General features: G+C 42.4%; 1 protein-coding gene across 3 annotated transcripts in view; it reads right to left on the reverse strand.

Annotated features, from left to right (window-relative positions):
• The window catches only part of PCNX4 (pecanex 4), a 355,649-nt gene that overhangs the window by 312,970 nt on the left and 29,895 nt on the right, over nt 1-12,784 (reverse strand). For all 3 annotated transcript variants that reach the window (XM_078660350.1, XM_078660351.1, XM_078660352.1), the window contains exons 3-4: nt 2,230-2,409; nt 1,653-2,143 (exon numbers count right to left, since the gene is read on the reverse strand). In XM_078660350.1, coding sequence (XP_078516476.1) covers nt 1,653-2,143; nt 2,230-2,409 — 671 coding nt within the window. The remainder of the gene's footprint in view (nt 1-1,652; nt 2,144-2,229; nt 2,410-12,784) is intronic.

Here is a 12,784-nt window from a genome sequence, read left to right on the forward strand (position 1 = left end):
TTCCTCCAAAAGAAATACTGAGCAGCAGGTGAATCCCCTACATAGTGAAGTGGTGGTGAACAATTTAGCATTAAAACTCTTGTTGACCAGCCTTTGCCCTATTTCTGTACCAGAAACAAACAGCTTGGCTAAACCTTATGACTGAAAGCTAGTTCTCAGGATGGCCCCCTTATGAGCAAAGTTAGAAATCTCAGAGGTGACCAGTTTTCTCCCATCCTGTGAACAGAGACAGGACCAAGACACCACCTTTCTCATCGCTGAAAAAAAACATATGACAGACTATTTCAACTGTATTTTTTGAGTTTTTACTAAAATGCACTAACTATCCCCTCCATCTTTAAAATGAAAGAAGGACAACACACCTAGTGCTTAAAATAACTGGCTTCCAGAGACAACTAAGTTTATATATAGGGACCAAAGGACTAATTTTATGTCCCTGACAAAACTCAAAGCCTTCAATTCCTGTGTGAACTCTGGGAGCCTTGACGTTGAGAGAACCATAAAGGTCCACTATCTGCATCTGGACCCAGATGCAAGCAGGAGAACATGGACACCATCATTGTGAGAAAATGATGGAGCCCGATAGGACACACCATCAGAAGAGAACAAGACACCACCAAAAGAGAACAAGACACCACCAAAAAGGGAACAAGACACCACCAAAAGAGAACAAGACACCACCAAAAGAGAACAAGACACCACCAAAAGAGAACAAGACACCATCAAAAGAACAGCTCTCCACTGGACCCAAAAAGACAAAAGAAAGGCAGACCAAAGACCTCCTGGAGGCGAACTGTGAAAACAGAATTGAAGACCGAGAGCCCCAGCCGATGCACTGTACAAAAACTTGCCCAAATCAGACAGGGAGAAGTGGAGGTCCTTTGTTGTTACCCTACATGCCAGTTAGAATAACGGACAGTATGTGAGTAAATAATCTGTACTTGGTCTTGATAAAACCCTAGGCACAAAAATATTGTTAATAAAAGAATGGGCCTGGTTGAGGCCACGAATGTTATGATGCACTTGCTCATTTTGAGTCAAGATCAAATAAGCCTGCTTAGGGAGCATTTTCAAAGGGAAGTTTTAGTACCTTTTTATCAAAATTGTACAAGACGTATTTATCAGAAGGCACACAGCCCTTTGCATTCAATCCCCTACAAAGCAGAGTTCAATAATGGCACCATAGGGCATGATGTCCGAGCAAGATCATGGATTTGAGGGTAAACTGGACAGGTACCGTGAACTTATATTAGCAAGTCCACCACACTTCCTATGATCTCCAGTGTATTTCAAGACAAAAGTGGCCATCATCGGGCCCACTTTTCCTTCCACTGCTGATGTTGGACATTACTTTGTAAAATTTCTACACACCTCTTTATTTTCAGGCCCTGCACTTCCCAGAGAATCACTACCTACAGGATGGTATTTCTAGGGAGGCCCTTAATACTCTTCACCCATGGAGCACACATGCGGTCTGCCCCTGTAGAAATGGGTAAAAACCACCTGAGAGTAGCCAGAACTTAAAATACAGCATCTCTATGGAATTCTGATTGACAAGTATATTTATACAAGGGAAAAGATGCAGTTATCTTTAACAGTTATCATCAGTAAACAGTCATACTGTAAGATTGCTATGAAGTCAAGTTTCTTACCCAACGTGAGCAAAACCCTTCTGGCCAGTCCAGCTTTTCTAAGATGACTTTGTTTCTCCGCAAACAAATGTATAGTCCTGGCATCCTTTGGGTAGAACGGGTTTCGGAAGATTCCACAGATGTAAACTCCTTGAATTTCCTTAAGTAGCCACATAACTATGAGTAGTATCATCAGAATATAGCTAACTATGACCTGGGGACTAGTTGCAGAGAACGTAGAAAAGCAATAGTGATGCAGTAAGCCAGCTTCTACAAGTGTGAGACTTAACACAATTAAGTAAAAAAGGAATTCTTTCCAGCCAAAGTGCCAACAGAAACCGCTGGCTATAGTCTTACTGAATGCCAAGTGCCAGAGGTCATTCCCGATGTCCGCGAGGTTAAGACTCAGAAGAAATCCGAACCCAGTCACAAAAAGGACAAGGCCAAGTGTGAGAGGAATGAAATACGATGCTACCGCTACTGCAGCAGACACAACAAACATGACAATTAACCTGCAGAAAAGAAAACAAATTAATGAGGGTCATGATTAATCTACACTGAAGACTTATCTCATTTTATGTACCAGGATGATATTTACCTCAAGTTAGTGGACATTGGAGAACCTCCCAGGCCAAATTGCAAGGTCTGCTCCATTCCCCATAACAGAAGTGCATCTGGTGGGGGAAGAATTCCCATTGCCCACAAGAACGGCATGAACAGAAAGATGATGTGCAGAACTTGGTTGGCCAACGTTAGAGATGCTGATTCAACACAGAAGCTAGAAGGAAAACAATAGTTGTAGGCCAGTTTAAAGAAAGTAGCGTTTCAAAAGTCAAATGTTATTAGTAAAGACGTGGTTTGTGCACACTGCAGTTACTAACCTAAGGAATTTTGTTCAACCTTATTAGACCCTTCAAAATCATATGTAGGCTGGTTCACAAAAGGGTGAAGACATTTTACTTTAAGCACGAACAACTATGAAGAATGGAGACCATAAACAAAAACAGTGGTGAAAGAGATAAAAAGGGGGAGCTAAATAAACCATTCAGAAATTCTGCTCAAAAAGTCCCATTTCTTTTCATTAATAAGTCTTCCTCATGCCCAGTATGTTGATCATCTATGCAGGAGGACTGTTTTCCAGGGTCATCTTAAAACGTTAAATTAGGTTTTATTTTTTCCCCATTCCTAGAACCTCAAGTTTCCCAGGTCCTTACCTCTGTAGCGCACCATTTTCCATGTACGGACTTGTAGTGCTAAGTTTTAATGGGATCAACAACAGCAAATCTAAACAAACCTTTGTGTGCAAAGAAAAAAACTGGCCTTGACGAGCTATTTACTAATGAAACTTGAAAACATGAGAGCTGTGGGACAATCTCCTGACTCCCACGTGACTGGTCATTACATTCACAGAAGTACTTTTTCTTGGATAACTCTGAAGTTCTCAGTAGTACTGTAATTGCATTTATACATCACTTACTAACCCAGAGGGTGGGTTGAAGACCTTATTACGTTATGTGTTATGTAAATAGGTCTCTCTGCCACATAGTTTAAATATATAACTCTTCCCTTAGGATTCTAAAATGTAAGTATTCCAATAATGAACCTTAACAGAGAAAGTTCACTTAGTAAAATAAGTTGGACTTCTGCATTGGTGCGACAATCAGACTGCAAAAAAATAATTTTAAAAAATACCACACACACACACAACTTAAAGCTTATCCAATTCTACCTACATAAACGCCATGAAAAGGTTTTGATCTGAATGTAATCCTTCAATCGAATCAAAAATCACTTCACACATATTTTAGGACCAGATTAAAATAATATTTTAACTCCAGTACCACTGTAAGCGGGTTAAAGTGCTTGATAATGGAACAAGGTACAGATCGAATTTTTTTTAGACTATGTTTATGTATTTTAGGAGTGAGACTTTGGTATTATAGGTATTAAGTTTGTGCTAACTATGTGGGGGTGGGGGAAAGGTGAGGGGGTGCAAGAGTGCCTGGCTCCAAGTTGGCCTCCCTCTTGAGAGGCTCCTTGTGCTTGCTCCAAAATCCTTCCCAAGCAGTGTAATTCTGCAACCAGGACCACAGCACTGGCTAGGTGTGCTAGCTGAAGACGGCAGCCGCCTGTGGACCGAGGGAAATCCAAAATTGGCGGTATTGGCGAGCCAGATCATGGCGAGAATCGCCCTGGGGACGGCAGACGCAAGGGATGCCTGACAGGGCTCCGCAGGCAGACACTGGCCGCAGTGCTGTATGTCACCGGGCTGTGGCTTGTTATTTATCCTATGGAGTGTAGGAGAGTGTGGTGAGTCATCAGGAACCTACATTCACCTGGATCACTGCCCCGGATGATTGATTTAACACACGTCTATCCACGCTGTGGGCACTCCAGGGTGGCAAGTGGTCCCATGACCAACCCAACCCGCTTGGGGCCGCTAGAGCCACACACGTCATGCCCAGGTACCTTGATCTGCGAGTGGAGTGACGGTCCCTGCTTTCTTGTTAGCCGAATCTGCTGGAGGAGCACTCCCTGGGATTTGGTCGGCTGGGGTCCAACAAGAGTGAGTGTGCACACCGCAGCTGTTGTGTGATCAGGCGGTGCCTAAGGCCACGGTTGGGACCTGCTGGAGCTGCCTGGTACCAAAGCAACACCATCGATCCACACTGGTAACTAATCCCAGTGCCTTATAATACCCCCCAGGGGGTTCAGAGAACTTGAAATTTGCTGCATATACAGGGCGGTGATGATATTGAGACTGGCTAGCAAGCCACCTTATTGTTGTACCCTGGACCCTCGCTCTACTACCTGCTTCCCTGTGCACACCACGAGCAACGGACACTACTTGTTATACCTGCTGACCACCAGTGGGCTGTGACCTTCTCCAAAACAGCTGCTGACTTCTCTGGCGTCACGTAGTGCTCTCTACCAGTTACTGATTGAGGTGGCTTCCGTGCCTACTTCGGAGTATTTTTACCACAGCACTGAACATACCGCCCCCCACCCCTTTGACTACCTAGAGTGGCATTTCTTGCTCGCTGTCAGGCCCGTGTTTGAATACATGGATGGTGAAGTATTTATTGCCTTCTCAAAGCGTAGACTCATTGTCTGGAGAATACATCGCCTCTATGATGATTTTAGTCTACATGAATGCTGTATGCTTTTTTTCCCATTCATAAGGATGTACACTGTATGATTTTGTATTTTGAAGTTTTTTATTAAGAGGAGAAAAAAAGGTTTTGTGGTCTTATTTTTCACGTTACCCCTACTTTACCTCACACGTTTGACGAAGCCCACATTTAAAATATCACAAAATGTTTTAACAATAAAGTCCTACTCATGCACACCTATTTGTGTACACTATCACTTACAGTGTTTTCTACCATGCACATCGTCATAGATACGTTTTCTTCTGTACTGAATACATTAGCGTCAGTTTACTAGGTCATTTTCAAACACGTGTTTACCTCTTTCTTTCTGTGGTGCCTTCTTGGTGTTGTTTGTTCCTAAGCACACATATTTTCTGCTACCACGTCTCTTAGAACTTACTTTGTTTGTTTACTGTTGCCATGCTAGCTCGTAGGAGGTGATTCAGTCACTGGTTTTGGTGTCCTAAGTCCTCGAGCATGACCATAGTGGGGGAGTTACTCTCTCCACTAAACAGAGCACATAGAAACAGTACACCTTATATATAGCATAGGAATAATAGCCAGAAAGGCATTCATTAGTACGGTAAATACAGCTCATTACAGGGTTCCGTGTCATTACACCATAGTGCAATATAAGCTGCTTTAACCAAAGGTTGCAGAAAGGAAGTGGAGGCAAAATGAAAACATAGGAGACAGACATTGCTATCAACATCAAATAAGTTTAAACGGGTTGGGTGGGTTTCCCCATCTATTTCCAGATAAAACCCACTGCATGATTGCCAACATACTGCCTTTATCTTTAATTTGGTTTGTAACGCGCGCAGTACAGACTGAACTGGATCTAGACACTGACTAAACCGCAAGATCCACAGAATTATATATAGCCTGGAGAGCGGAGCAAGCATTCATATATGCATCGCTGGTGCAGCAGCACAGAGCTCGCAGTGAGGAATCATTTACAAGACGGGATAGGAGAGTGGAAGAGGCCAGGAAGCGCCATAAGAAGAAAAGTCATAGGATAGAAGGCGGAAAAGAGATGGCTACTCACAAATGCATCGTTACCCGCAGCAATGAACGACATTATTTTTTAACCTTGCCTTCTATTTTAAGAATGTTTAGCAGGTTGGTGTGAACAGGTGTTGTGCATAGTCTTGTTTAGAAGATGTTCATGCCGCCGGGCACTGTTCACAGCATCCAAGCGCTTTATAAGTAAACATAACATAACACAGAAACAGGGAAAACAACACAGAAAAAAGAGAACACACACACAACACACCACATAACACTACACACCACATAACAATCACTTTTGAAATTGTGATCTACCTTTGTTAGGAGAGTGTTCCAAGATGTATAGCTACTGTTTACCTTTTCATGAGACCAAAGATTAATCGAGCATTATTCGGACAATGGGAGATGCTATCCAGATATGCCTGCATAAAAGGTATTGCTACCATCAAGACAGGAGTTAGTTAAGAGATCTATAACCATGGGTTTCTTTGGGAAGAAAAAAAACTGGATCTGTCTGAGGACGTTTGAACTGTTCCTGGGCTGGCTTGGTTACTACTACTGCTACATGGACTTTAAAGCTTAGGCAGGCATTTCATAGCACTCAATCTATAGAAAATATGGGTGGGACAGAGTGTAGGAACTACTTTGAGGAGATGTTTTGTGCCCCAGGATCACCATTTTGGTAATGAAAGCGTAAAACTTGGAAATGTTCTGTCCTATCCACATCATAAGGCCTTCAGGCCTTCCATAAGCAATTTAAATGGACTGCTTGTCATCACTGTAAGAATGGTAGCTGAGGTGACATCTTAGAATGTCCATCAGTGGTCAGATGCAACGGATGAAGAGACAAGTGTCAAGGTGACCCTTGTAAGAATTCACAAGAAATTGCTTTGGGTCCAGAACCGCAACAACAAAGTCTAGACCTATGTTCTCAGTTTGTGAGCAATAACTGGCATCAGTGTTAGACACAAGTCTTGGCAATTATTCGGAGGTCATGAGCTGCGGATTGTAGTGTACTATGATAAAGCCAATGATCGGTCTAAGAACATATGTATGGTGAAGGAGCCCTTTTCAGGTATATACTGAGTATGTCACCTAATGGTGAGGGGGGGGGGGGGCATTTCTGTACTGTACAGCAAACAGAATCAAGATTGCCATTTGTCAAGGACTGACAGGTCTAAATCTGTCATACTGTTACTACTTTCCCTAGGATCTTTGCAGCCCATGAGAAGTATTGTACCTAGCTACTCAAAACAGAAAACCGTAGCTGTCACACATTCTCTAGCCATGTCTAATAATGCGGTGTTGCTCTTGTTACACCATAAAGAACATTGAAATACTTGTGTCAGTCTCTTGTAGTCCTTATAGTCTGCCATAATCATGTCCTTCTTCCTTAATCATAACACTTTCTCCGTCACAAAGCTGGTTTTCCTATTCTGCTCCTGCTTAGAACACACACAATGTTCTCATTTTCAGATGCATGTACTGGGTTCCAATTGTTTTTCCTCAATCATGACCTTCTCTCTTAGCAAACACTTCAAACAAATCACTCTCTTCTTCTCTGTTTACCTATGTCCATGCATTCCCTCGCACTCACACATAGGAATGTATCAGGAAAATAATTTCTCTTGGCTCGTTCCTGGTTATCCAGATCATAAAGACTCCCTTAACATTTACTCAGCTGTTTTATTCTTTGGAGAATTGGCAGAAACCGGGTTACGCCAGGCATGAAGACTCGGAGAAATAGTCATACTGCTACAATACAAAGAAACTCTGGTATATTCAGTAGGAAGTCACAGCAGGGGAGGTAGTCTTCCTATATAGGACCCCAGATGCCTCTAAGCACTCCAATGTTGCAGGTGGGTAAATGAGGTAATGGCTAAATTACATATAGAGTGTGCTTGTAAAAACAGAAATGGGGTGTATTGCAGCGGTGGCTCCTCTGCAAGGGTGGAGGAGCGTCACCCCACTCACTGCAGAAGAAAAATAAAACAATAATAAAGAATTTTATTATGGTTTTATTTTTCTTTGACAGCTGATACTACAGGTCAAGTGGTGGGGAGGGCCAGGCATCCTGAGTGAAAGCCAGCAGGGGGAGGAGGAGTTGTTGGGCACTGGAAGTGCCTATGATGGTTTGTCCGGCCGTCTTAGGCCAGCCAAACCATCATGCGCACTTTGATTTCCTCAAACGGAGATGCATTGTACACAGTCACTTACTGGGCACCTAACCAGGCCGCTCAGACGAATCCTTGCGCTGCTCTCCTGCTAAGAGCAGCGTCTGGATTGAGTGGGAGTGACCCATGGGCTTTCTCATACTTCTTCACCAAGGCTGCTGGCAGCGGGAACAGCAGTGTGATTAGTGTTTTTTTTAATTATTATTATTATTTGCCCACCCCCCGCCCCCTGCGCTGCCCTACCTGTTTATTTTTGCAGAAGCCGCCCCTGGTTTATTGTGTGGTTGTGCAACCTCACCGTGTAATACATATACCAACCCCTTTAGAACCAGTAGAATTTCGTTTGTCAAACCTCCAGCTCAACCCTGGGTAGCTGTGACTCAACAGCAAGGCTTACACAAAGGACAAGTGCAAAGCATTTAAGCACCACCAGCAGGGTAGAGGTGTGGCGCCATGGCCAGGGCGACTGATGCTGGACGCTGGGGATCACGGTTCGATCCCCGGCTCCGGCGGCAGGGTACTGCCCAGCACCATGCGACTCTGGGCAATCGCTCGCTTAATCTTCCCAACGGCCCCCAGCGCCGAAATACCCCTTGGGGGGTGATTTGTGCGCTATACAAGTACTGGATTTACCACCAAAACAATAGAAGAAGAAATTGACAAGATACCAAGGAAATCTGACACCAATTTATAAAAATAGAATATTTATGGACACCGCAATGGAAAAGATACACTCACAGCCTCGTAAGTGTGGTACTGTTTTTATTAGGAGAAGTGTGGGTGGTAGGAATTTTGGGGATCTCTGCAGATCAGATTCTGGAACTTTCCACCAGAGTAATGTGAGAAAATTAGTGATAATAACTTGAGTTTGCAAGGAATTTTGGCCAAGAAAAAGGTGTGGGATCCATGCAAGTCACACCATACTTGACTCCCCTGGGTGTCAGGTTTCAGAAATCTCTTGATTTGGTAGACTGCGAGGGTGGCAGCTGAGCCTAGGACTAAATATCACAGATATACACATCGTCAAAATGGGTCACCTTTCATGGTGAAAATTAAATGGCTCCATGTGGCGTTTTGAGGCCTATTGTGTCATGTGTTAAAATTAATTTGCAAATGGAGCCAAACCAGTGCCTAATTTGAGCTGGTGGTTTCCGGTGCTCTGTACAGGCGTATCATTGTCAATACCGGCACTTATGACAGCTGCTGCATGGTGACACAGTTTATCTAATTTAGAGATGAGCAGAATAACAGTGGTTTAGTAATTCAATATACATTAAAAACAACTAATACATGCAGCCCAAACCAGTCTTATAGCTTCGGGGCCTTCGAACAGTCTGAATTGTCACACTTGTAGCAGTGTGATGGTTAGTAGTTGTGTACGTACTGTCATTGGCAGCGCTGGCAATGGCGGTGTAAGCTGCAGTGGCCTCTTAGTGAGGGCCCTAGTTAGCACTTATTTATTTCTTTGTTTACAAATTGTGGTTCAGGAAAACTTGCAAACACATACCAGTCTCAAACTGCCAACCCTCTACAAGCAGGTTCTCTCTGTGCTGTGCATGGGGTGAAAGTCGTTTTGTCTGCAGTTGTTGACATAAGATAGGATGAAGACCTGTGAATATTTTCATCCCTGGTATTGGGTGATCGGACCATTGCTTTTGACACAACCGATCATAACATTTTCATCCACCTTGTGAAAGAGCCTGAATTCCTAGAACAAACAAATCCTGTCTCAAAATAATCCTACGCAGTTCAGCTAGCAAGCTGCAAAGTCAATCGGCTGAGATTGTGGAGTTCCTCAGTGATCATCCCTATTCCCACGTCCTTTCAATATATATTCTAATCCACAACTTTGGCGGGCTGGAACTTCTACATCCCATCTAGAATTTCCAGATACTATGCACTTCATTGCTAATTAGATGAGCCATGTCCAATTGAAATTAAATAAAAAAATAAAAAAGAAATTGCTGTCCTTCATAGGAATGTCTATTTTTGGAATCAATCATATTGGCCCTTGGAAATGAAGCAGTACCTCAATCTAAAGCAACAGCAATGAGCCTTATTGATTCTACAGTCACCTGGAAACCACAAATAGGAGTGTTGGTATCTAAATGCATATTCGTTGTGAGAGTAATCAGGAACATATTAACAATTCTTCTATTAGAAGGGAGTAATAGGATTATAATGGCAGCTGTGATTTCAAGGCTGGGTTACATTAATGCGATCTACTTAGGGTTACCCAAGAAGGACCTGCGCAGGCTTCAAGCAATTCAGAATGAATCAGCAAGACTGATATTTAAACTCCCAAGAAGTACTTATGGCATCCCATTACAAAACCTTTAGCTCCCTATAAATCAGTTTATTCAGTTCAAAACTCGCTGCCTCATATTTAAGAGCATACACAACTCTGCTCCTCACCTTTTGACTAAGAAGTTTAAACGGTACACAGCCTCCCTAAACTCAAGATCGGCTAATTCAAACTACTTAACTGTCCCTTCATTCCAGAAGAACAAAGCAGGAGAACGCAGCTTTCAGGTGAAGGCTGCCATGGCTTGGAATCCACTCACCGATCACATCCCCCATTGATTAGATCTCACGATCTTTCAAAAAAAGTTAATTGAACAAGCATTTCTATCCTACATTGCTATCCAAAGTTATACCTGCCACAGGTTACAACTTAGTGTCAAGAAACCATGTGAACGAGCACTCATTGCATAATATTACCATAAAATAACGGGTGATAGCCCCACCACCCAACTGGTGCACAATTTAATTTTTAAAACAATTTAAACAGAAGGAGGGTGGTAATGCAGAATGCTAGAACTATCAATTGGGTTTCTCTCCATTCTTGGTTTGCAAATAGTCACTGCGCAATAAACACACATTTTGTAAAATGGCCTCCGAATCACTTCACAGTATGGGTAACCCCAAAATCAGAGCTGTACAGATTATTACTGTTCCTAAACTCCCTATCATGGGCACATTTCAGTGATGCACAGGTTTCCTACATCATCATTAAGTCATTATATATTTCCATTGCTGCATGGTCTGTACACAATCAAAAATTATAAACTGCAGCTCAGTTGTTGGTGCTGTCCGATGAGTGTTTTTGACTTTGATAACCAACAAACTGCATATTTCACTACAACCAGGAGGGTCTGACGGATAGAACGGTATATTAATTTTGTAAATTGACCATGGGGCAAAACTTACATATGAAAACATGGTCAACATTTCTATTTTTTCCAGCTTATCTTCATTACTTTATTATTTCAACAAATAGTTTGTTTGGGAAAACCATTTAGTGATCTAAATGAAAGACCTGCTTTCTAGATTCACCCATGTTTTTCACATCAGTTCCCACCACAAAATGCAAGTAGTTAGTAACCACACAAAAACGTAACTATGGTAATTATAATTATTTTTTTTTAACTCTGCTCCCAAACTAGAATGTTGTTGCCAAACCGTAGGCTGCAACTAATACATATAAAATTCTTGCACTGTACCCAATCCATGCTCGTTAGTGTATGGAATATGGGCCTTGTCTAGGCAGCAATTTACTGTGGCGCTGAGGGAGTTGATTGTTGCACCTTGAGTGGGGATGTACTAGACTGACTGAATACAGGACTGATGTCTTTAACTTCATGGACTTGATAATAGAGACTCCTTACTCAGAGCGCTCTGTTCGTAACCCTACTGGAATATGTCAAAGACATTCCAGTCCGCTTACGTTGCTTAGTGGCGATGCTACTGCTTCTTGCCCAGAGAAGGGTGGCGATGCACTGCAGACATGATGATTGACTGCGGGATGCAGCATTTTGCCAAGAAAGACTGGAAGACTATTGGGCGTTGATGCCTGTAAAATCCAACCCCAGTGACATCTGGAGCCCCTCCACTTCGCAGAGATGTGCGCTCCTGCCCTGACGTCCTCATAAGCATTGTTAAATCAACATAAAAGCCTTAAACACGTGATCTCCTATATTTGTATCAAAGTGTTATCTTGGTCATTGCATACTGCAAGTTATCCAACGTGATGTACGACACCTAAATGTGCCTATAGAAAATCCAATGGCATCTGAAGTTTTTTTCCTTCTCATTTTTTCAATGTTTACTTTTGCAAAAACCTAATAAAAAAAAAGTTAGTAAAAAATCTTTTACAAAAATCGTGCTCAGCACAGCGGTTGGGGCAGAGGGCTGGGGTCGAGCCTCAGTAGCGAAGGGGGTAAAATCTATACAAAATAATTGAGATTGGAAACTCTTTAACAATACTTTATTCGCCCAGCAAACCTGTTTCATCAACACCTTTGAGTACATATATAGGGGTCGTAAACTTAATGAAGAAATCAGGGGAAACAAAGACACCCATAGCAATACGATCAGTTGATGCTGAGAAAGCGTTTAACCATTTTCATTTGTCTTAAATGTGTGTTGGGGAAAATAAAGATAGGATCAGTCAAGCAGAAATACAAATAGGAAAGCTATGCTTCACCCTTGACGAGGGGCCTTTCAAATAGAAAAAGATCAAGATTATTCTCCCCACCCAGAAGTACGCAGCAGAGGATCCCAGTGTCACCCCTCCCTCTTCTATGCTATCTTGGTGAAGTGTCGCAATTAAAAAATGTGGGCAACTCATAGAAAGAGATAGGTATTTGAAGACTGTACACATAAAAGCCACCTATTTCCAAATATAATCCTACTCTCCTTGCTGAGCCCTGCTGAATTGATTTTGAGGTGTCTACAGTTCCTAAGGAGATATCTCAGGGTGCAAGGTGAACTTAGATAAATCAGAGCTACTAGATCAGGGTCTCAAAAGACAGAC

This window comes from Lissotriton helveticus, chromosome 9 (genome assembly GCF_964261635.1).
Source record: "Lissotriton helveticus chromosome 9, aLisHel1.1, whole genome shotgun sequence".
Classification (NCBI taxonomy): Eukaryota; Metazoa; Chordata; class Amphibia; order Caudata; family Salamandridae; genus Lissotriton; species Lissotriton helveticus.